Source organism: Ranitomeya variabilis, chromosome 6 (assembly GCF_051348905.1).
Source record: "Ranitomeya variabilis isolate aRanVar5 chromosome 6, aRanVar5.hap1, whole genome shotgun sequence".
In the NCBI taxonomy this organism is placed as follows: Eukaryota; Metazoa; Chordata; class Amphibia; order Anura; family Dendrobatidae; genus Ranitomeya; species Ranitomeya variabilis.
This window is the reverse complement of record NC_135237.1, coordinates 94,479,766-94,503,623: the sequence shown is the minus strand read 5'-3', so window position 1 is coordinate 94,503,623 and position 23,858 is coordinate 94,479,766. Positions and strand designations below refer to the sequence as shown.

The window sequence follows — 23,858 nt, the reverse complement described above, 5'->3', positions numbered from 1 at the left end:
ACTGAATCTGCAATAGGCAAGCAGCTTGGTGTGATGAAATCAACTGTGGGAGCAATAATAAGAAAATGGAAGACATACAAGACCACTGATAATTAACCTCCCTTGATCTGGGGCTCCACGCAAGATCTCACCCTGTGGGGTCAAAATGATCACAAGAATGGTGAGCAAAAATCCCAGAACCACACAGGGGGACCTAGTGAATGACCTGCATAGAGCTGGGACACCGTAACAAAGGCTACCATCAGTATCACACTACACCGCAAGGGACTCAGATCCTGCAGTGCCAAACATGTCCCCCTGCTTAAGCCAGTACATGTCCGGGCCCATCTGAAGTTTGCTAAAGAGCATTTGGATTATTCAGAAGAGTATTGGGAGCCTGTGGCTTTGCTGAGGTGTTATGGAAGCCCAGGTTGCTTTGATAGCAGCCTTCAGCTCGTCTGCATTGTTGGGTCTGGTGTCTCTCATCTTCCTCTTGACAATACCCCCCATAGATTCTCTATGAGGTTAAGATCAGGTGAGTTTGCTGGCCAATCAAGCACAGTGATACTGTTTTTTTTAAAACCAGGTATTGGTAATTTTTGGCAATGTGGACAGGTGCCAAGTCCTGCTGGAGAATGAAATTTTCATCTCCAGAAAGCTTGTTGGCAGAGGGAAGCATGAAGTGCTGTAAAATTTCCTGGTAGACGGCTGCGCTGTCTTTGGTCTTGATGAAACACAGTGGACCTACACCAGCAGATGACATGGCTCCCCAAACCATCACTGATTGTGGATACTTCACAAGCAGCTTGGATTGTGGCCTCTCCATTCTTCCTCCAGAGTCTGGGACCTTGATTTCCAAATGAAATGCAAAATTTACCTTCATCTGAAAAGAACACCTTGGACTACTGAGCAACAGTCCAGTTCTTTTTCTCCTTGGCCCAGGTAAGACGATTCTGGCATTGTCTAATTGTCATGAGTGGCTTGACACAAGGAAAGTGACACTTGTAGCCCATGTCCTGGATACGTCTGTGTGTGGTGGCTCTTGAAGCAATGACTCCAGCAGCAGTCCACTCCTTGTGAATCTCCCCCAAATTTTTGAAAGGCCTTTTCTTAACAATCCTTTCAAGGCTGAGGTTATCCTGGTTGCTCGTGAACCTTTTTTCTACCACACTTTTTCCTTCCACTCAACGCTCCATTAATATGCTTAGATACAGCACTCTGTGAACAGCCAGCTTCTTTACCAATGGCCTTTTGTGGCTTACCGTCCTTGTGGAGTGTGTCAATGACTGCCTCCTTGACATCTGTCAATTCAGCAGTCTTACCCATGATTGTGGAGCCTACTGAAACAGACTAAGGGACCTTTTTAAACTCATGGAAGCCTTTGTGGGTGTTTTTGCTATTCTAATTTACTGAGATAATGACTTTTGAGTTTTCATTATAATCATCAACATTAATAGAAATAAACACTTGAAATAGATCACTCTGTTTGTAATGACTCTATATAATATATGACTTTCACTTTTTTGTATTGAAGAACTGAAATAAATTAACGTTTTGATTATATTGTAATTTAGTGAGAAGCACTTGTATGTCTGTCAGTTAAAAATAAAAAAAATTATGGCTAGGGGACAATTAAGATGCAAGTTAAAATTGGCTGCAGAGGTGTAAGGCTCAACAGGAGAGGTGGATCCTCTATGCCTCAAGTCCAGATGGGCACATGGACACAGAGGAATCTCAGGATCATCAGGACAGATGCCGTGGAACCTAGCAGGGATGAAAAGAGAATAGAGTCTCTGTCTCAAGACCAATGAGTCTGTCTTCACGAGCCTTAAATAGGTCTATGGAAATTATGTCATTGATCCACACTGGGGAATTTGCAAATCCCTACGTGGAGCACAACAGAGTACGCCGGACCCAGGGGAAAGAAGCAGAGCCCAGGATAACTTTCAACTTCTGATCTGTGCTCAATGTTTTATATGGCTACAAGGGATTTTCAAATCATTACATTCTTTTTTCCTCTGTATTTTACACAGCATGCCAACTTTTTTGGAATTGTGTTGTATACTCGGTGAGGTTTTTGCCTCGTGTATGTAACAGAGTCATTTTGTTAGATATCTAAAAAGTTCCGAACTGATTAATCTCTTAATATTTTTAGTTGCCAGTCAGAACTTCTTGTTTCCTACACTGAACTCACAATTCTCTCTGCCTGCGGCCACCACTAGAGGAAGCCTAGGAGCTTACTGCATGCTGTTATAAATATACCGGAATAATAAAACATTATGCAATAAGTACATAAGCTCCTTTCCCTAGTGACTACTAAAGATAGCCTGCATGACATGTGTTGATTCAGAAAAAATGGCGCTTTAACTAGGCTGACTGCATAGAGTGTAGCATATTATGACGTTAGCACAGAATGTTGAACCTCAAAATAATCCAATGATAAAAAGTGAATAAACTCTGCATTATCGAAATAGCAGCACATTTTAACAATTTAAACTTTACATTAATCTTAAAATATGGATATTCCACAATGTGAGCAGCTAGGTGATCCACTTTACAAATATAAATTGACTAAGATTTAAGCCACTTTTGACCATATTTATAATTAATGATTAGGAACTGGAACAATTATAAAACAGTCACTTTAGGATAATTTTGTCAGTGTAATTTTTTTGTCAGCCTTGGACATATTAATGCTTAACTATAAAATCTGCCATCAGAAATGTTGCATATATTTTTTGTAGATGAGCGAATTGATGCGCAGCACCCGGATCCAGCAGCCACATTGGTATTCTGTGGCCTCCAGATGGGAGATCTGTGATCCACCTACTGCTTGTCGGCATCCTCAGCTCCCGGGAGTGTTGATATGATGTTAAAAAATAAGGGGCCCGAGCCCCAAAGTACCCCGCCACTTAAAAGAACTTCTATACATAGAGTATCTTTTCCACACTTTTTCATGCTACACCCACAAACTTAAAGTATTTTCTTGGGATTGTATGTGATATACCAACACAAAGTAGCAAGTATTTGTGAAGTGTAACGGAAATGATACATGGTTTTCTAATTATTTAAAAACTATAAATCTGAAAGTTGTGGCATGCATTTGTATTCAACCCCCTGTATATAGTTATCATATACCACTTCTGCTATATGAGGACTAAACATTACCTACACATTAAAACACAATAAAATATTACCAAAATTGCCATTTTAAAAGGCCGATAAACCCTGCTACAAGACGAACATGACCATTACCACTACATCTTGAATAAATATTACCAAAACTCTACAGAAACACACTATACAAAAACGGGATTCAGGCGTATGCGCTGACGGGGCCATACACTATAATGGTGCCGACAGTCGACGTGAGCCCGGTCTTGCATTATTTTGTGGCTTGTATGCCTACTTAAGGCAGACATTTATATGTAGTAGACTGTGTCTGAGTGTCCACCTACAACACCCACACGTACGCATATGGGCTAGAAAATAATGCACGTTTTCCAGGGGGTTGGACGTAAGCCCTGACGGGACTTTAGAACGGGTGACAAAACGCAGTGTGACAAAACGCAGCACCGTCTCCAGCTATTCCCAACCTACACTAAGACCTGATGGTCGAAACGCGTCGGCGTTGACCACCTGGGACCCCCATCTCTCTTTTTTGCAAATGTTTGCATTTTAAAGTGTTTCTAATAAATTGACTTTTAGAAGATCCATGCTGGAGATTTTTTCTTTTTCATTGCTCAACCTACACTAACTCCCCATCCTGCCTGCACCTGTGGCATGTAACAGTGAACCCAATACTTTATAGATTGCATTATTACTATAATTATCTCCTGCCCCTAAACATGCTACAGTAATAAAGCCCTCATTGTGCTATCTGGAAAGTAATAAGGACCCCAAAGCACCTTTTAAGTAATAATAATCCTCCTTAAAGTAACAATGCTCTCCAAAAAAGTAATATTGCTCCAAGTGCCCCCTAAAAAGTAGCAATGCTTGACTACTTTTCTTAATAACTAATAATGCTCACTTAGTGCCACAATCTAACCTAATAAGGCCTCTGAAATGGAGTCTACATAGAAATCATGGGGCTCTCTAGCAAAAGCCCTAATTGAGCACCACTCCCCTCTAAAGAAAAAAATAAATATTAGGCAGAGTTGGTGGTGTCACGATGCATAGGTACAATCACAGAAGGGCATACCTCCCAATATCTAACGACATGGAGAGATATTGTGGCACTTAGACATTAATCTTGCCGCTTTTAAATACTGTTAGTGTTCTCATCTACTACAATGCCACTTTCATGCCCCCTATCGAGTATGATGACCCACAAAAGTGCCCCTCCCCCCTCCCTAATACACAATATATTGGTATACACAGCTCCCACACAATATGATGCACCCACAAGCCTGCCTACACAATATGGTGAAGTCCACAGCCCCTACTCATAGTGTAATGTCCTCAAAGACCCTCACAGAATAAGGTGACTCTGTAAAAATCCCTACACTGTTTAATTCCCCTACATACAGTATTACTGACCATCTCCACATAGTATGATGCCCCTGTAGTACCCAACAGCCCTCAGTACACAGTATAACCCCACATGATATGATGACAAAACACACAGTATAAAGCGCCCACACAAAGTATGATGACCCCACAGCCCCTACACAAGGTATAATGCACCCTAGCCCTCCTGCACATACTATAATATCCCCACAACCCTACTTACACAATATTATGCACAATATAATAATCCCAGAGTGCAACCCAAAGTATGCTGGTCCCCACATGCGCCCCTACCAAAGTATCATGGCCACAAGAACTGATGACTCACTGGCCTCTTAATAAAAAAGCAAGCCATCATAGGTGGCACAATGCAGTGAAGTAATTGTACCAATATAGTGGATTGGAAGCATATGAAGTGATGTAAATTACGTCACCCACATAGAGGTTTTAAAAGTCTTAATGGATGCTACCCACAGCATTCGCCTCAATTCCCTGACGAAGCCGATACTCTGGTGAAACATGTGGCTATCGAGAATTTAAATCAGGATTGGTGTTTCCATAATGAGATTAATTGAGAGCTACTACTTTGACTTAAGATATGTGACATACTCCCTAGGGTATTTAATATTTACATAAAGTACACAAGAGATGTGATAGCTACATTTTATTATTGTGTACTAACCAATTATTGCCCTTCAACAAGTTGGCGCCTTTTGCCTCTACAAGCCTCATTCTAGATACTCTGATAACGTTTTACATCCCCTTCATGCTGCTATGTGAGAACATATAGATCAACTCCGGCACTCAAATGTAATCTTCAAGCAAGATATATATTCTTCAGGCAAAAAAATACTTTTGAGCAAAAATTTTTTTATTTGTGATTCCAGTATAATGTATTCATGAATATTTAACGATAGATACAGACATCAATATTTACAACGTTTCGGCAAACATGCCTTTCTCAAATTATGTCGTTCCGGATGCTGCAAGTTGTTGCTCCTTGCACAGCACTGCATTGGACAGCTGTACTCTTGTTTCACAGTTTCTCACTCTTGTATTGTAGAGTGCACCTGTCCAGTGCAGTGCTGTGCAAGGAGCAACAACCTGTAGCATTCGGAACTAAACAGACATAACTTGAGAAAGGCATGTTAGCCGAAACGTTGTAAATATTGATGCCTGTATTTATCGTTTATTCTTCATGAATACATCATATTGGATTCACAAATAAAAATTTTTTGCTCAAAAATATTTTTTTGCCCGAAGAATATATCTCTTGCTTGAAGATTACATTTAAGTGCCGGAGTTGATCTATATTTACCTTTTTTTCTCCAGCGCACCAACTTTATAAATACTGTGAGCACCCCATAATTTATTGATAGCTATATGAGAACAGACATGGGCATTGAACTTTAGACTTCTTTCAAGATGGTGCCAGTGGCTTCACACTTCACCATGCATGCATGAACGCACAATACACACTTTTCTTGATATCTTGACATGTGCAGTAGGTTAATTAGGATGCCGAGATCAGCATTGTTTTTTTTATTACAAATATTGACACTATGTTGCTTTATATAATAGGATGAGTCTTCTGTTTTTACTCTGGAGAGATAAAAAAAATTTGCACCGTCCCTACCCTCATAATGGAATTGCACACTGCTGTGTGATGTGATGTTCCAGATGGAAGGGGGAGCAGTTAGGAGCAGCTCCTGTCAAACTGAATTACAAGTGTTCTGAAGATAAGGAAACTGCACTGACCATCTCATCTTGATAGTTTATGAGGGCAGGGACAGTGCAATACTTTATCTCCTTGGAGTACACCATGGATGAATGTTATTTTCATCTGGTAGTCATCTGAACAATAAGCACTATGACTCTTTACATGTATACCATGATACCATGCTGCCAGTGTGTCTGGGATGTGGCTACTGACGGCACGGCCATTCAATGTGATTTAGGGGTGTGCTGAAGCTGTCAGTACTTTGACATCCAACCTGGTACAGGGGCATGCTGAGCTGTCAGTGTATTGACTGACAGCTCAACTATCCAATCTGAGACTGTGAGGCATCGGCTGTCTCCATGTGTTCATTATTCCAGTTAATTGCCATGCTTCTTAACTGAGCTGTGTCTCCCAGAACTCTGCCAGCTTGTGAGGTTTGTGCTGTTCTCTCCTATGCCTTGAGTTCTATATGCTTGATCTGTTGCCTGGCCTTAGACTTCGTTCTGACCATCCGCCTGTTTAACCGCTTCAGCTCAGATCCGTCATCCTCCTGGTACTCTGACTTCGTAACGTTACCCGACTATGTTTTGTCTCTTCCTTCTGTTTATGACGAACCCTCCTGGCTTCTGACCTTGGACTCCTTGACCACTCTGATTAATGGCTTGGCCATGAGAAGTGACTAGCGTCACATCTGCATTTTTTCACTTATTTGCAATCTTATGTATGTTCACTTGACTTTATTCCTGCATACTTTACAACAATTCTATAATTTGACTTTATATTTATTTCTGCTAATGATGTACAATTGTACTCTTAATCACTTTGTCTATAAATATTTGTCTAATGCAATTTGTTATTGAAACCAAATGAAAAAGGAAAATGTTAAATCTTTGCATTGTGTGTTTGGGGACTTGAGAACCAAAATTGTTCAAAAATATCAACAATCTCAAGGCTACAAGTCCATCTCCAGAGATCTTGATGTTCATTTGTCCATGTTGTGCAACATAATCAAGAAGTTAACAACCCATGGCACTGTAGCTAATCTCCCAGGACATGGACAGCAAAGAAAAATTGATGAAAGGTTGATAAGAAGCCGAAATCAAGTTCCAAAGAAATTCAAGCTGTCCTGCAGGCTCAGGGTGCATCAGTGTCAGCACGAACTATCCATTGACATTTGAATGAAATGAAACGCTATGGCAGGAGACCCAGGAGGACATCACTGCTTACGCTGAGTTATAAAAAAGCTTGAATGCCGTTGCCAAAGTGTATGTGAGTGAGCCAAAATCCTTCTGGGAAAGTGTCTTGTGGACAAATGAGACCAAGATAGAGCTTTTTGGTAAAGCACATCATTCTACTGTTCATAGAAAACGGAATGAGGAATCAAAGAAAAGAACACAGTACCTACAGTCAAATACGGCGAGATTCAAAGATGTTTTCGTTTTCTTTCTGCCTCTGGCGCTGGATGCCCTGACTGTGTGCAAGTCATCACGAAATCTGAAGATAACTAAAGGATTTCGGGTTACAATGTAGTGTCCAGTGTCAGAAAGCTGGGTTTGCCTCCTAGGTCATGGGTCTTCCAGCAGGACAATGACCACAAACATGCTTCAAGGATCACTCAGGAATGGATGGAAACAAAGCACTGGAGAGTTCTGAAGTGGGCAGCAATGAGTCCAGATCTAAATCCCAATGAACACCTGTGGAGAGATCTTATAATTGCTGTTGGGAGAAGGCTCCTTCAAATACGAGAGACCTGGAGCAGTTTGCAAAAACAGTGGTCCAAAATTCCATTTAACAGATTTAAGAAACTTGTTGATGGTTGTAGAAAGCGTTAGATTGCAGTTATTAATTCAAAGGGCATGCAACCAAATACTAAGTCCAGGGTGCCAACAATTTTAACCAGCTCATTTTTGAGGTTTTGTGTGAAATTATCTCCAATTCGACTTTATCTATCTATCTATCTATCTATCTATCTATCTATCTATCTATCTATCTATCCTAACTCCATACCCTCCAGTAGTAAAATAATAAAGCAGGCAGTACTCCAAAGGTAGCAATGAAAAGAGGAGGATATTGTCATTGATCCATAGCCAAGGGATGTTTCGGTTCTCTAATTATGTCTTTTTCGAGCCTTAATATCTGGATATTTGGTTTCTTTTCTATTATATATGTGTGATACCATTTCCCCAAACCATTGTAGCATTGGCTTTTATTATACTAATTCACTTTTACACAATTCGGGCCATTGATAATTGTTAATTTAAAGGCAATAAAACGAGTATAAGTAGAAATTTGGTAATTATATTTGGATAATATGTTTGTTAGAGATCAACCAATTTACATAGTTTGGAATGACTATATAACACTAAAATGCTTATGAATCCTGACTAATGGCACAAACGACACAGTTAACGTCAGCCGTGATGACACCTCTAGGGCGAAAGTTCTGCATTTTATTACCTATTTGCTATAATTATAGCCAGGCATATTATCTCAGATTACATAATGGATTTCTTTTTCTAATTAACAGAAGTATGGCCTGATAATATGATTATCCTAGCATAAATTTTCTTTCTTTTTCAGCTACCCACAGGAATTCCATGATAAAGGTAATGCTTGGTGACCCACCGTCCCCTTACATTGTATAGTACAGCTACAGACATGAAAATTCAGGTTCTGGAGCAAACATGCAGAATTGAGGATCACAGCACACCCTGCTGGTAGAGAATTGCACTGCAACTGAAAGTCAGCTCTTTTTTTTTTTCAAGGAACTTTTCTTGCATAATCATTAACCATTCATGTACTAGTCCAGTTTCACGGTTGAAGATTATTTATCTGTGCTAGATAAAATTATTGACATCCAAAAGTAAATTCATGCAATGAATGCATAATTCTAATCTGTCAGACTATACCGTATCACCATGTTTTTCCGGTCTTAAAGCCATTAGCTGAAACTAAATGAAAATAAATTTGCAAATGTGGCAAATAAGAATTGCAGTCTAATCAACATTTTTAATTTCATTTTTAATAGTTTCCAGTGACATATATATCTAGTCAGGCAGAAAAGCTTCTAAAATGTTGCCTAAAACTTTTACCCATGTTGTCATTGAGACTAGTTTTATAATAATAATAATAATAATCTTTATTTTTATATAGCGCTAACATATTCCGCAACACTTTACAGTTTTTGCACACATTATCTTTTTATACTTGTTATCAAAAGTTTGCTTCGAATTTCATATGTGCAGGAAAATATTTATATTATGTTGATTTTTCGACAACATTATACCTGAATATGTGTGGATATTCTGACTATTAGTAAATCATAGCCAGATGTTTGTGTCTCTGGTCAGATTTACATGTCTTGCTTCACATCAGCCTCATCATTATAAAAATAATTTTATTTATTTTTAACTATTCCTATCGGTGCTCTACCATTTGCCCCATCCAATATACAATACATCCATAAAAAGGTCACATCAAGCTGCAACAATTGGTCGTCTGAGGTCAAGTGACAACGTCACTCTGGAGGACACATCACTAAGTATCCATATAACTAGTGTAGGACTGTAGGAGCACAGTAAGATAAGTGCATAGAAAAGTTTAAAGGGAATTTAAAGATCCTATCCCAATATGTAGTAGGTGTAATAATAATAATATTGGCAAATACCTCTAATTACAAATATAGTATAGTTCTTCTGATTAGCTATGTTGCTTACCCCATGTGCAGGGCATTATAGTCGTTAAGTATCCATGCATACAAACACTAACAACAAACTGTTACTGTATGAGTGATCATAACCATGGATACTTAATGCACATAATGCAAGCAGCGTATTTCCTGACAACAGTCTGTTTTTCATGTGCAAAAAAGCACTGTGTGAATATACCTTAAAAAGATACTCCCATCTTCAAGATCCTATCCCAATGTGTAGTAGATTTAATAATAATAATAATAATAATAATAATATCAAAGGAATTCAGACATCAGCCTTAGAGAGGTGTTCACATTGGATAGGGATCAATCAGACTTATGGGATCACCTTGATGTTGGTTGATGGGCAGACATTATTTGGTGAAATTTTGTGCAAAGCGTCTCATTCATTTTTTCCTAATATTCACTAGCCGTTTTGCTATTCATATTTCATATATTTCACATTGACATCCTTTAACACGATAGAGTGCAACCTTTTTTGTATATTGCATATGGTGGTAGCTGCTTCTGGTATGCACCTATTCAGACTAGTTTGGATGTGCACCTAGCCTAAAGAGGCCGGGAAACAAGTGTCGAATGACTTCAATATTGTCGATCGTGCTCGTTTAGCTGCCTGAACTCAGCCCTTGTAAATACAACAGAAATGTTTCTGTGCGATGGTGCAATATGTGAGCATTTGGGGCCCACTTTAAACTTTTACCCAGGGCCCCACTTTGTCTAAAACCGGCCCTGCCCAAAGTAGTAATACACCTAAAAAACAAGCCCTTGAACAATTTTATCAACCAAAAAATAAAAAAGTTAGAAGTCTTGGAAGCAGATAGGAATCTACTGGAATTCTGTCACCCAAAGTCCTCCACAAACCTAGAGCCGGCCCTGCAATAATCTATTGATGCAATAAACATAGGTTAGATACAAAATCACAGGAAACGATATCATAATATTAGTCTTTGGAATCAACTCATAAAGCTACTATAAGTAATGACATGTGATGCTTCTTACTAATCACCAAAACACGAAATTGAAGCTTAAACTCACATCAAAAGAGTAAAAGTAAAAATACACTTTATTTAACACTTGTAAAAAGTACACAACTGTGCAAAGCTTATATATGCCAATCAAGTATAATTTAACACAACCAGAGTAAATTTGAATCAGGAGCAAAGGTGCACCCGCTAAAATGTGTAGCACCGCAGGGCCATAGTGGGTATATCGATGGAGGGTCCAGGCTCAATAACAACCAGTAAATAGAGAAATAAAGTGCCAGTGCATAAAGAGTCATAGTAGTCGTAATCTAATCACTAGTCAAATATATATAGGTATTACCAACATAATCACAGTCAGTCAGAATCAATCAGAGAAGGAGCCTCTAAATGCCAGCATCAGCTGCCCCCCGAGGAAGCCGAGGGCGAAATGCGCGTTGGGGCGTGTGTGTATGCACATGGATAGGAACATGGGTAAGACGACCTGATGGGAACACTGTTTTGTGGACATTTAGAAGCTCCTTCTCTGATTGATTCTGACTGACTGTGATTATGTTGGTAATACCTATATATATTTGACTAGTGATTAGATTACGACTACTATGACTTTTTATGCACTGGCACTTTAGTTCTCTATTTACTGGTTGTTATTGAGCCTGGACCCTCCATCCATATACCCATTATGGCCCTGCGGTGCTACACATTTTAGTGGGTGCACCTTTGCTCCTGATTCAAATTTACTCTGGTTGTGTTAAATTATACTTGATTGGCATATATAAGCTTTGCACAGTTGTTGTGTACTTTTTACAAGTGTTAAATAAAGTGTATTTTTACTTTTACTCTTTTTATGTGAGTTTATGCTTCAATTTTGTGTTTTAATAAACATAGGTTATAGTCACCCAGGGGCGGTCCCGGTTCGGTCCAGTCCGATGGGCATCGCGGTCCAGGTCCGGCGCCTCCCATCTTCATACAATGACATCCTCTTCTTTGCTTCCTGTCGGGCCTCTCTGACCTTTCCCAGCGCCTGTGCACTGCAGTACTTTGCTCTGTCCTCACCAGGGCAGGTAAAGTATGCCTGCGCAGGAGCCGTGGCAGAAAGCAAAGAAGTGGACATCATCGTATGAAGATGAGAGGCGCTGGACCGGACCGCGACGCCCATCGGACCGGACCGCCCCTGGGTGAGTATAATCTAACTTGTCTTTCTTCTCTTTCAGGTTACATCGGGGGCTTATCTACAGCATTACAGAATGCTGTAAATAAGCCCCTGATGGCGGTGGCCTTAGCTTATAGGCCAAAAATGGGGTGACAGATTCCCTTTAAAGCTGTCCTTCAATAGGTTTGGGCAGGAAAATAAGGAAGCAAAAACAGAGAATGCAGAGAGAGAAAAGAGGGACTATCTGATTTCACAAAAAAACTTTCCCGATCATCCTATAGAGTAAATCTACAATTTTTGGCTACTGTTTGTTGCATCATTTGCCTTCTATATCCCGAGTTGGTTCTCAGGAACATTATAGTCCTATTTGTGAAGAATGGACAAATAAGAACAGTGAGGCTCCCAGGGCTCCACAGTGGTGATAGTGCCTTCCCCACCCGACAGTGCTCTCAGTGTTCAGCACTGAAGGGAGGCATTAGTGCATCTTGACACCAAGGTAATGTGAAACAGAGCCATAGTCCTAGTGTTTTATGCATTTAAAGGGAAGCTGTCATTGGAAAATCACATATTGTTTAAATCAGATTTTTGTGTTACATGTATTTTCTTTTAAACGTTGACATTTTGTTTCAGATCATGATCTTTTTAAAAAACAAAATCAGTAATTTTACAATATCCACGCTGGACGCTGGGTCTTTATAGACTCATTCTGGCTGTTATGTCAGGAAACCGCATATATGCATGCAGCGATGATCAGACTCTGAACCTATCTTTTATACTGAAGCTTCTAATGAACTTTAAAAATGTCATTATGAAACAAGGGGACAGGATCAGCTGTAACATCACCCACTGTGATTGGTGGATCCTGTGTTATCAGCTGTGAAAATTGCAAAAGTTTTTTCTTTTTTTGCTATTATAACTAGTGTTGAGCGATACCTTCTGATATCGGAAAGTATCGGTATCGGATTGGATCGGCCGATATTAAAAAAATATCGGCTATCGCCGATACCGATACCCGATACCAATGCAAGTCAATGGGACCAAAATATCGGAATTAAAATAAACCCTTTCTTTCCTTGTAGGTTCATTCTACATGAAGGAAAACAACTAAGAATAATGTAGGATGTATTGGGGGAGGTGGCGGAGACATTAAAGGCATAGAGGTTTAGCCCAATCAAATAGAATTGCAGGAATTTTAAGGTTTTTTTTAAGACGTTCGGAGTTACAAAGATATTGACTATGTTAAGTTTTTTTTATTTTGTCAGATATTGATGTTTCACTACTTCCATGCCCTTCACCTTCTTTTTTACTTCTCCGACACTTTCTTCTTCATCATCCTCAGCAGCAGCATCTTTGACATCAACTTCTTCTTCACCGTATTCATCTTCTTCTTCATCTTCTACCTATTTTTTTTTTTGTTACATTCTTCATATTCTTTTTATTAAACTATTATTCTTCTTCATATTCTACTTCTTCATCATATTCTTATTTGTGACAGGCATTCCTGTAGTTGTTATCTATAACAGTTTGAAGATTACACCTTCCATTCTGCCTGTCACAAAAGAGTTACAACAGGATTTGTCCACGTTCAGTTAGGCCTGCTGCAGCAGGCTTTTTCCAGGGGCACCACGAGGAGGAACGGACTCACCCCAATACACTGCTTAGTCTTCTTCTGCTTATAATTTAGATAATATATTTTGCTCTGATGTTTAGTCTTGTGCTTAATGTTCTTCTGCTCTTTGTTCTGCAGCCTCTTGTTCTTCTGCTTCTCGGTCTTCCGGGTCGTCGTCTTTAGAGTCTTGAACTTGGAAAGGTAGCAGAAGGTACAAGAAGGCTGAGAAAATGCCAATAACCAGCTGATGGAACTGGAACTCAGATGGCTACCCGAAAGTCCAAGAGCCAATGGAACTACCGAGGACCAGCTGACGTTACTGGAACCCGGTTACTAAGCAGGAGGTACCGTGCCAGAAAGCACTACCAAGGACCACCTGACGTTGGTGGAACTCGGATACCCAGAAGGAGGCACCTAAGCCAAAGGCTCTGCCTGGAACCAGCTGACGGTACTGGAACCAGGATGGAGAGCAGAAGGTACAAGAGCAAAAGACACTGCCGAGAACAAGCTGATGGTAATGGAACCCAGATGGGTAGCCGAAGGTCCAAGAGCCAATGGAACTACCGAGGACCAGCTGACGTTACTGGAACCCGGTTACTAAGCAGGAGGTACCCATGCCAGAATCCACTACCAAGGACCACCTGACGTTGGTGGAACTCGGATACCCAGAAGGAGGCACCTAAGCCAAAGGCTCTGCCCAGAACCAGCTGACGGTACTGCAACCAGGATGGGGAGCAGAAGGTACAAGAGCAAAAGACACTGCCGAGAACCAGCTGACGGTACTGGAACCCGGATGGGTAGCCGAAGGTACAAGAGTCAATGGAACTACCGAGGACCAGCTGACGTTACTGGAACCCGGTTACTAAGCAGGAGGTACCCATGCCAGAAAGCACTACCAAGGACCACCTGACGTTGGTGGAACTCGGATACCCAGAAGGAGGCACCTAAGCCAAAGGCTCTGCCCGGAACCAGCTGACGGTACTGCAACCAGGATGGGGAGCAGAAGGTACAAGAGCAAAAGACACTGCCGAGAACCAGCTGATGGTACTGGAACCCGGATGGGTAGCCGAAGGTACAAGAGTTAATGGAACTACCTAGGACCAGCTGACATAACTGGAACCCGGTTACTAAGCAGGAGGTACCCGTGCCAGAAAGCACTACCAAGGACCACCTGACGTTGAAGGAACTCGGATACCCAGAAGGAGGCACCTAAACCAAAGGCTCTGCCCGGAACCAGCTGACGGTACTGGAACCAGGGGGACCTATTCAAGATTGTCTTCCTAGAACCCCAACTAGCGGTGTTGGAGCCAAGGGTCAGCAGGGGGAGCAGAGTGTAGGCCGAAGCCTGCACTGGAGGCAGCTTATTGTCTGTTGTGTCTGCGTGGCGTTTGCAGGACAAGTTGCCGGCTACACAGCAGGGGAACAGCTGGCGTTGCTGAACCCCACTGACACAGTGGCGAGTGTTTTTCTCTGTGTAGCCAGCACTTCCAAGCACCAACTGGCGGTGTTAGAGCCCAGGGACAGCATGAGGAGCAGAGTGTAGGCCGAAGCCTGCACTGGAGGCAGCTTAGTGTCTGTTGTGTCTGGGTGGCGTTTGCAGGACACATTGCTGGCTACACAGCAGGGGAACAGCTGGCGTTACTGAACCCCACTGACACAGTGGCGGGCGTTTTTCTCTGTTCAGCCAGCACTTCCGGGCACCAACTGGCGGTGTTAGAGCCCAGGGTCAGCAGGAGGAGCAGAGGAGCAGAGTGTAGGCCGAAGCCTGCACTGGAGGCAGCTTAGTGTCTGTTGTGTCTGCATGGCGTTTGCAGGACACATTGCCGGCTACACAGCAGGGGAACAGCTGGCGTTGCTGAACCCCACTGACACAGTGGCGAGGCGAGTGTTTTTCTCTGTGTAGCCAGCACTTCCGAGCACCAACTGGCAGTGTTAGAGCCCAGGGAATCAAGGAGGAGCAGAGGAGCAGAGTGTAGGCCGAAGCCTGCACTGGAGGCAGCTTATTGTCTGTTGTGTCTGCGTGGCATTTGCAGGACACGTTGCCGGCTACACAGTAGGGGAACAGCTGGCGTTACTGAACCCCACTGACACAGTGGCGGGTGTTTTTCTCTGTGCAGCCAGCACTTCTGAGCACCAACTGGCGGTGTTAGAGCCCAGGGACAGCAGGAGGAGCAGAGTGTAGGCCGAAGCCTGCACTGGAGGCAGCTTAGTGTCTGTTGTGTCTGCGTGGCATTTGCAGGACACGTTGCCAGCTACACAGCAGGGGAACAGCTGGCGTTGCTGAACCCCACTGACACAGTGGCGGGGTGAGTGTTTTTCTCTGTGTAGCCAGCACTTCCGAGCACCAACTGGCGGTGTTAGAGCCCAGGGACAGCAGGAGGAGCAGAGTGTAAGCCGAAGCCTGCACTGGAGGCAGCTTAGTGTCTGTTGTGTCTGGGTTGCATTTGCAGGACACGTTGCCGGCTACACAGCAGGGTAACAGCTGGCGTTGCTGAATCCCACTGACACAGTGGCGAGGCGAGTATTTTTCTCTGTGTAGCCAGCACTTCTGAGCACCAACTGGCGGTGTTAGAGCCCAGGGAATCAAGGAGGAGCAGAGTGTAGGCCGAAGCCTGCACTGGAGGCAGCTTATTGTCTGTTGTGTCTGTGTGGCGTTTGCAGGAAACATTGCTGGCTACACAGCAGGGGAACAGCTGGTGTTACTAAACCCCACTGACACAGTGGCGGGTGTTTTTCTCTGTGCAGCCAGCACTTCCAGGCACCAACTGGCGGTGTTAGAGCCCAGGGTCAGCAGGAGGAGCAGAGGAGCAGAGTGTAGGCCGAAGCCTGCACTGGAGGCAGCTTATTGTCTGTTGTGTCTGCGTGGCATTTGCAGGACACGTTGCCGGCTATACAGCAGGGGAACAGCTGGCGTTACTGAACCCCACTGACACAGTGGCGGGTGTTTTTCTCTGTGCAGCCAGCACTTCCGAGCACCAACTGGCGGTGTTCGAGCCCAGGGACAGCAGGAGGAGCAGAGTGTAGGCCGAAGCCTGCACTGGAGGCAGCTTAGTGTCTGTTGTGTCTGCGTGGCATTTGCAGGACATGTTGCCGGCTACACAGCAGGGGAACAGCTGGCGTTGCTTAACCCCACTGACACAGTGGCGAGGCGAGTGTTTTTCTCTGTGTAGCCAGCACTTCCGAGCACCAGCTGGCGGTGTTAGAGCCCAGGGACAGCAGGAGGAGCAGAGTGTAGGCCGAAGCCTGCACTGGAGGCACCTTAGTGTCTATTGTGTCTGGGTTGCGTTTGCAGGACACATTGCCGGCTACACAGCAGGGGAACAGCTGACGTTGCTGAACCCCACTGACACAGTGGCGGGGCGAGTGTTTGTCTCTGTGTAGCCAGCACTTCCGAGCACCAACTGGCGGTGTTAGAGCCCAGGGAATCAAGGAGGAGCAGAGGAGCAGAGTGTAGGCCGAAGCCTGCAATGGAGGCAGCTTATTGTCTGTTGTGTCTGCGTGGCATTTGCAGGACACGTTGCCGACTACACAGCAGGGGAACAGCTGGCGTTACTGAACCCCACTGACACAGTGGCGGGTGTTTTTCTCTGTGCAGCCAGCACTTCCGAGCACCAACTGGCGGTGTTAGAGCCCAGGGTCAGCAGGAGGAGCAGAGGAGCAGAGTGTAGGCAGAAGCCTGCACTGGAGGCAGTTTAATATCTGTTGTGTCTGCGTGGCGTTTCCAGGACACGTTGCCAGCTACACAGCAGGGGAACAGCTGGCGTTACTGAACCCCACTGACAGTGGCGGGTGTTTTTCTCTGTGCAGCCAGCACTTCCGAGCACCAACTGGCTGTGTTAGAGCCCAGGGAATCAAGGAGGAGCGGAGTGTAGGCCGAGGCCTAATTGGAACAAGTTGAAAGGGAACCGTTAACCCCCCCCCCTCAGGCGTTTGTAGCTGAAAGAGCCATCTTGTACAGCACTAATGCTGCAAAAGGAAAAAGTGGCTCTTTTTATTATGTTCCTTGCAAACGCAGAACTAGACACTTATGAAATGTGTCCCCTCACACCGTGAGACCGTCCCGGAGGTGGGACTTTCCTTCGTAATCGGACCCAGCACAGCCGTCATTCCTCCCTCCTTGGCGACGTGCGCCGCCTCCTCAGAGTTGTTTGATTCTGTCCCGGAGCCTGCGCTGTTATGTTATCCCTTTGCCATGCGCAGTTAGCGCTGCCCGTCTTCTGACATCATTTGGTGTCAGGCTGGCTGCGCCTGTGCGCCCGCGCTGCCCGAGATACCACCTCGCAGTGTCGTGTAATGTAATCCCACTGCGGGCCTGGGATCCATGGGCATGAGCAGTGCATATCTTCGCCACTCACTCCCCTCCTTCTGGCTTCTTCAGACTGTGCGGCGTCACGGCCGTGGCATGCTATTAGGGATCAGCTGACAGCGCACAGTCTGAAGAAGGCGGAGGGAGATGAGTGAGAGCCTGAGGTGAAGATATGCACTGCGCAAGCCCATGGATCCCAGGCCCGCAGTGTGATTAAAGCAGAAGAGACTGTGAAGCGGAATCTCTGGCAGCACGTCCGCACAGGCGCAGGCAGCCTGACAACAAATGATATCAGAAGACGGGCAGCGGTAAGTGCGCATGGCCAAGGGATAACATAACAGTGCTGGCTACGGGACAGATTCAAACAACCCTGAGGAGGCGGCGCACGGCACCAAGGTGGTAGGAATGACGGCTGTGCTGCGGTGTGAGGGGACACATTTTATAAGTGTTAAGTTCTGCGTGTGCAAGGAGCTAAACTAAAAGAGCTACCTTTTCCTTGTGCAGCATTACTGCTGCACAAGGTGGCTCTTTCAGTAACAAACGCCTGGGGGGGGCAGGTTTCCTTAAATTTCAGTAGTTGTGTCAGCGTGGCGGTCGCAGGACACATTGCCGGCTACACAGCTGGGGATCAGCTGACGTTACTGAAACCCAATAACACTGGGTCATGTGTTTTGACTGTGCAGCCTGCACTTCTGAGCATCAACTGGCGGTGTTGGAGCCCAGGAATTACAGTTCAGGTGGTAGAAACATGAACGCAAGAGGAGACCTGGATACTGTAGCCAACCAATTATTTAATCTGGAAGAGGAGTGGCAAATTCCTGCGAGTTCCAGGCCTTGTTCATTTTCAGAAAAGTAAGCCGGTCAACATTGTCGGAGGATAGTCGCATGCGATGGTCTGTTAGTACACCACCTGCGGCACTAAAGACGCGTTCCGATAATTCACTAGCTGCAGGGCAAGCCAGCACCTCCAATGCATACTGGCTTAGCTCTGGCCATGTATCCAGCTTAGAGACCCAAAATTTGAAGGGGGAAGAGCCGTCTGGGAGTGCAGTAAGAGGGCAAGACATGTAGTCTGTCACCATCTGATGGAAACGTTGCCTCCTGCTGACTGGAGCTGTCTGTGATGGTGTAGACATGTGTGGCGGGCACACAAAACTGTGCCACAGTTGGGCCATACTGGTCTTGCCTTGTGCTGAGGCACTGATTCTGCTCCCTCTTTGTGCAGAGCTTCCTCCACTGCCTCGACGCACTGAGCTGCTTTGTAAAGCACTAGCAGCACTGCTCTCACTTGGACTGGAGAAGATGATGGAATTCACCAGTGTGTCTTGGTACTCCCGCATTTTACGCTCCCAGCTCAACGGTGTTATGAGGCTTTGTAAGTTGTCCTGGTAGCGAAGATCTAGGAGGGTGTACACCCAATAATCAGCCGTGTTCAGAATGTGGGCGATGCGGCGGTCGTTTCTCAGGCACTGCAGCATGTAATCAGCCATGTGCTGCAGACTGCCAACTGGCCAAGAAACGCTGTCCCCTGCTTGAGGCGTGATCTTTGCCTGCTCTGCATCACCCCACCCTCGCTCTACACACTGACTACTGGAGAATTGTGTAACTCCCTCCTCTGGACCGATGTCTTCCTCCTCCATTGACTCCTCCTCATCCTCCTCACAAACTGTCCCCTGCCTAGGCCTTTGTGAGGAACCACGTAGCGCTGACTGTCCAGAAGCTGATGCAATTGGTGACTCCTCATCCTCCACCTCTTCCACAACATTATCCCTCAGCGCTTGCAGTGTTTGTTGAAGCAGGCAGATAAGGGGGACAGTCATGCTGACTAGTGCATCATCTGCACTCGCCATCCACGTGGAACCATCGAAGGAACGCAAAACCTGGCAGGCGTCCTTCATAGTGGCCCACTCAGTGGTTGTGAAGTCTGAACGGCGCGGAGTGCGACTTCTTTGCGCCTGATGCAGCTGGTACTCCATTACTGCTGGCTGCTGCTCACACAACCGCTCCAACATATGTAACGTGGAATTCCACCTGGTGGGTAAGTCACATATGCGATGTTCTGGAAGGTGGAATCGGCGCTGCAGAGCTGCAATGCGCGATCTTGCCATGCTGGAAGGCCGCAAGTGAGCACACTCTAGGCAGACCTTGTGCAGCAGTGCATCAAGATCCAGATAGTCCCTCAAAAAACTCTGCACGACCAAGTTGAGCACATGTGCCAGACATGGGATGTGAGTGAGGTTGCCTAGGGCCAGAGCTACCACCAGATTTCGGCCATTGTCACACACTACCATGCCTGGCTGGAGATTCGCTGGCACAAACCACACGTCGCTCTCCTGCTTGATGGCATTCCAGAGCTCCTGCGCTGTGTGGCTTTGATTCCCCAAAGAAATTAATTTCAAGACAGCCTGTTGACGTTTGGCGACAGCTGTGCTCATGTCGGTCGTAACAGGTAAACGTTCACGGGTCCATGTGGAGGTGGACTGTGACGGCTCCTGCAGCGATGATTCTGGGGAACTTGTGTATGAGGAGGAGTCAATGCGGACAGACTGGATTCCTGCAATCCTTGGAGTTGGCAGAACATGTCCTGCGCCTCTCGCACGATCTGTACCCGGCTCAACAACATTAACCCAATGGGCAGTGAGGGAAAGGTATCGCCCCTGTCCATGGTGACTGGCCCACGCATCGATGGTGAGGTGGACCTTGCTACTGACGGCGTTCAGTAGGGCGTGTTTTATGTGTCCCACCACATGCTTGGGCATGGCAGGGACGGCTTGCCTGCTGAAATAAAAGCGGCTGGGCACATTGTATTGTGGGACTGCCAATGCCATCAAGTTACGGAAGCTGTCAGTCTCCACCAGCCTGAATGACAGCATTTCAAGGGACAGTAGTTTTGCAATGCCAGCATTCAGAGCCTGTGCTTGGAGGTGGTTTGCCGAGAATGGCCGCCTTTTCTCCCATGCCTGTGCTACCGATGGCTGTAGATGGGGCTGGGAGTGTGAGGATGACTGGGAACGTGGTGCTGTGGGTGGAATTACTGTGGGTCTCTGGACAACAGTGCCAGAGGTTCTTCCATGGCGATCCTGGGAGGAAGCCGAACCAGCTGTGTGTGAGCTGGAGGAAGAGGCAACAACACGAGCTGAAGAGGTGGTAGGTAGGGTTGAGCGAAACGGGTCGGCCATTTTCAGAAGTCGCAGACTTTTGGCAAAGTCGGGTTTCATGAAACCCGACCCGACCCCTGTGTGGGGTTGGCCATGAGGTCGGCGATCTTCTGAATCTGGTATTGGAATTCCGATACCGAGTTCCGATATGTTTGCGATATCGGAAATCGGTATCGGAATCCACATTTAAGTGTAAAATAAAGAATTAAAATAAAAAATATTGATATACTCACCTCTCCGACGCAGCCTGGACATCGCCGCTGGTAACCAGCATCTTCCGTTCCTAAGAATGGCACTTGAAAGACCTTTCGATGACGTCACGGCTTGTGATTGGTCGCGGCGGCCCACGTGACCGCTCAGCGACCAATCACAAAGCCGTGACGTAATTCTCAGGTCCTAAATTCCTCATTCTAGGAATTTAGGACATGAGAATTACGTCACGGCTTTGTGATTGGTCGCTGAGCGGTCACGTGGGCCGCCGCGACCAATCACAAGCCGTGACGTCATCGAAAGGTCCTTCACGCGCTCATTCTTAAGAAGGAAGGCTGCCGGAAAGAAGCAGGGCGCGTCCGAGGGTGAGTTTATACCTAATAGGAATATACTCACCCTCGGCTTCTTTCCGGCAGCCTTCCTTCTTAAGAATGAGCGCGTGAAGGACCTTTCGATGACGTCACGGCTTGTGATTGGTCGCGGCGGCCCACGTGACCGCTCAGCGACCAATCACAAAGCCGTGACGTAGTTGGTTGGCCTAGGTTTTCAGTGTGTTTTTGTAACTCCACCGCGTGCTTGGTCCGCACATGTTTCCACATATTTGTGGTATTGAAGTTGCTGACATTTTTCCCTCTTTTGACTTTCTGATGTCACACCTTGCATTTGACAAAGCAAATGTCATCTGCAACTGTGTCAAAAAAGGACCAGGCACTGCAAGTCTTGGGAGCGCCCGTTTTGGCTTTTGGAAGAGGCATGCTCCTAACGGGTGCCGAAGTGGAGGCTACAGGAACCGCAGTCTTCCCCCTCCCTCTCCCTCTTTGGCCCGTTCGGGGAATCTCTTCCTCAGAGCTGCTCACACCACCTTCCTGTACCTCACACCACGATGGGTCAAGGACCTCATCATCTACACTACCCTCTGCCACCACCTGCTCCTCCTGGGTAGTCTCGGCAGCACAGTACGCACCAGAAAGTGGCACCTGAGTCTCATCATCAGATGCGTACTGCGGTGTGGTGACCGGAGGCACTGGCCCACCCGCCACTTCAGAGTCAGAGAGACAAAGCTGTTGGGCATCACTGCACACTGCCTCTTCTTCCATTTCTCCAATGCTGCTTGGCTGGCCCCCTGTTTCCAAGCCAAGAGATTCAGATAACAGAAGTACAGATGGCTCCTGTCTTGGGCTCTCTGACTGCCTGGGCAATTTGGCAGGTGGTGAAGAGACAGGTGGGTGCTCTCCAGTGCTCTGTGCCTGAGAGGATGTGGCACTAATTGAAGTCGATGCATTAGCTGCCATCCATCCGACAACGGCTTCAATTTGTTCTTCACGCAGCAGCAGTGTACGGCGATCTCCTACAAAGCTGTGCATGAAGGACTGTTCCCTGCTGAAACTGGGTGATGATGAGTCACCGGTGTCCGCAGCAAGCACAGAATCCCCACGTCCTCTCCCTGCTCTGCGCCCACTCCAATGTGCCTTACTCCCTGCCCTCTTCATCATGGTTGACTGATAAAGATAAGCAGAAAAGTACTAAGGGCTTAGTGTGCTTATTACTCAACAGCTCCTAACAGGTATAAGAAACACTAATTTTCTAAAGTGTGGACTAGACTTTTATATGAGCTAATGTGGCCTACACAACTGTAAAGTGGTGTGTTTGTTGAACTTTATTATTATTTTTTTTTGCAGAATTGACTACAGAGCTATGTGCACTCACACAGAGACCGTGCAGACAGCCGTAAACGGCTCTGCAAGGCCAAAAAAAGCTCCTCAATGTAATCCTATGTAGTGTTTTTCCACAATTTAGCTGGATATGGGTGGAAAGCCACTAATAGGAAATATTTGAAAAAATGTGAAGCAGGCTGCACTAATTGCAAAAAAGGACAATGGATTTAATGGTATGAGGCAGTGACGCACCCTGAGCTTACTGCAACCAGCTGTGGCTGTGGACAGACTACAGAGCGATGTGCACTCACACGGAGACCGTGCAGACAGCCGTAAACGGCGCTGCAAGGCCAAAAAAGCTCGTCTATGTAATCCTATGTAGTGTTTTTCCACAATTTAGCTGGATACGGGTGGAAAGCCACTAATAGGAAATATTTGAATAAATGTGCAGCAGGCTGCACTAATAGCAAAAAAGGACAATGGATAGAACGGTATGAGGCAGTGACGCACCCTGAGCTGAATACAACCGGCTGTGGCTGCACACAGACTACAGAGTGAGCTGCACTCACACACACAGAGACCTTGCAGACAGCTGTGAACAGCGCTGCAAGGCAAAAGCAAGGTTCTCACACAGCGGTTGCTAAATTAGCCTGGGTAAAGCACAATGAAGCAAGTCGCTATCTCTAAACTGGCCCTCAGTCAGAACACAGCGACCTGTCCCTAACTGAAGTGAGCCCTAAATGGCGGCAGCGACTTTTATAGTGCATCATGACATCATTTCAGCAGCCAATCACAGCCATGCCAGTACTTCCATGCCCACCATGCAGAACAGGATGTGCCCACACTTCTAATCAGTCCTCATTGGCT

The 23,858-nt window shown here is 45.4% G+C and overlaps 1 protein-coding gene across 1 annotated transcript in view; it reads left to right on the top strand.

The window, feature by feature from the left end:
• Positions 1-23,858, top strand: part of SKAP2 (src kinase associated phosphoprotein 2) — a 339,596-nt gene that overhangs the window by 61,330 nt on the left and 254,408 nt on the right. Inside the window, exon 3 of the mRNA XM_077268802.1 lies at positions 8,789-8,814. Coding sequence (XP_077124917.1) covers positions 8,789-8,814 — 26 coding nt within the window. The remainder of the gene's footprint in view (positions 1-8,788; positions 8,815-23,858) is intronic.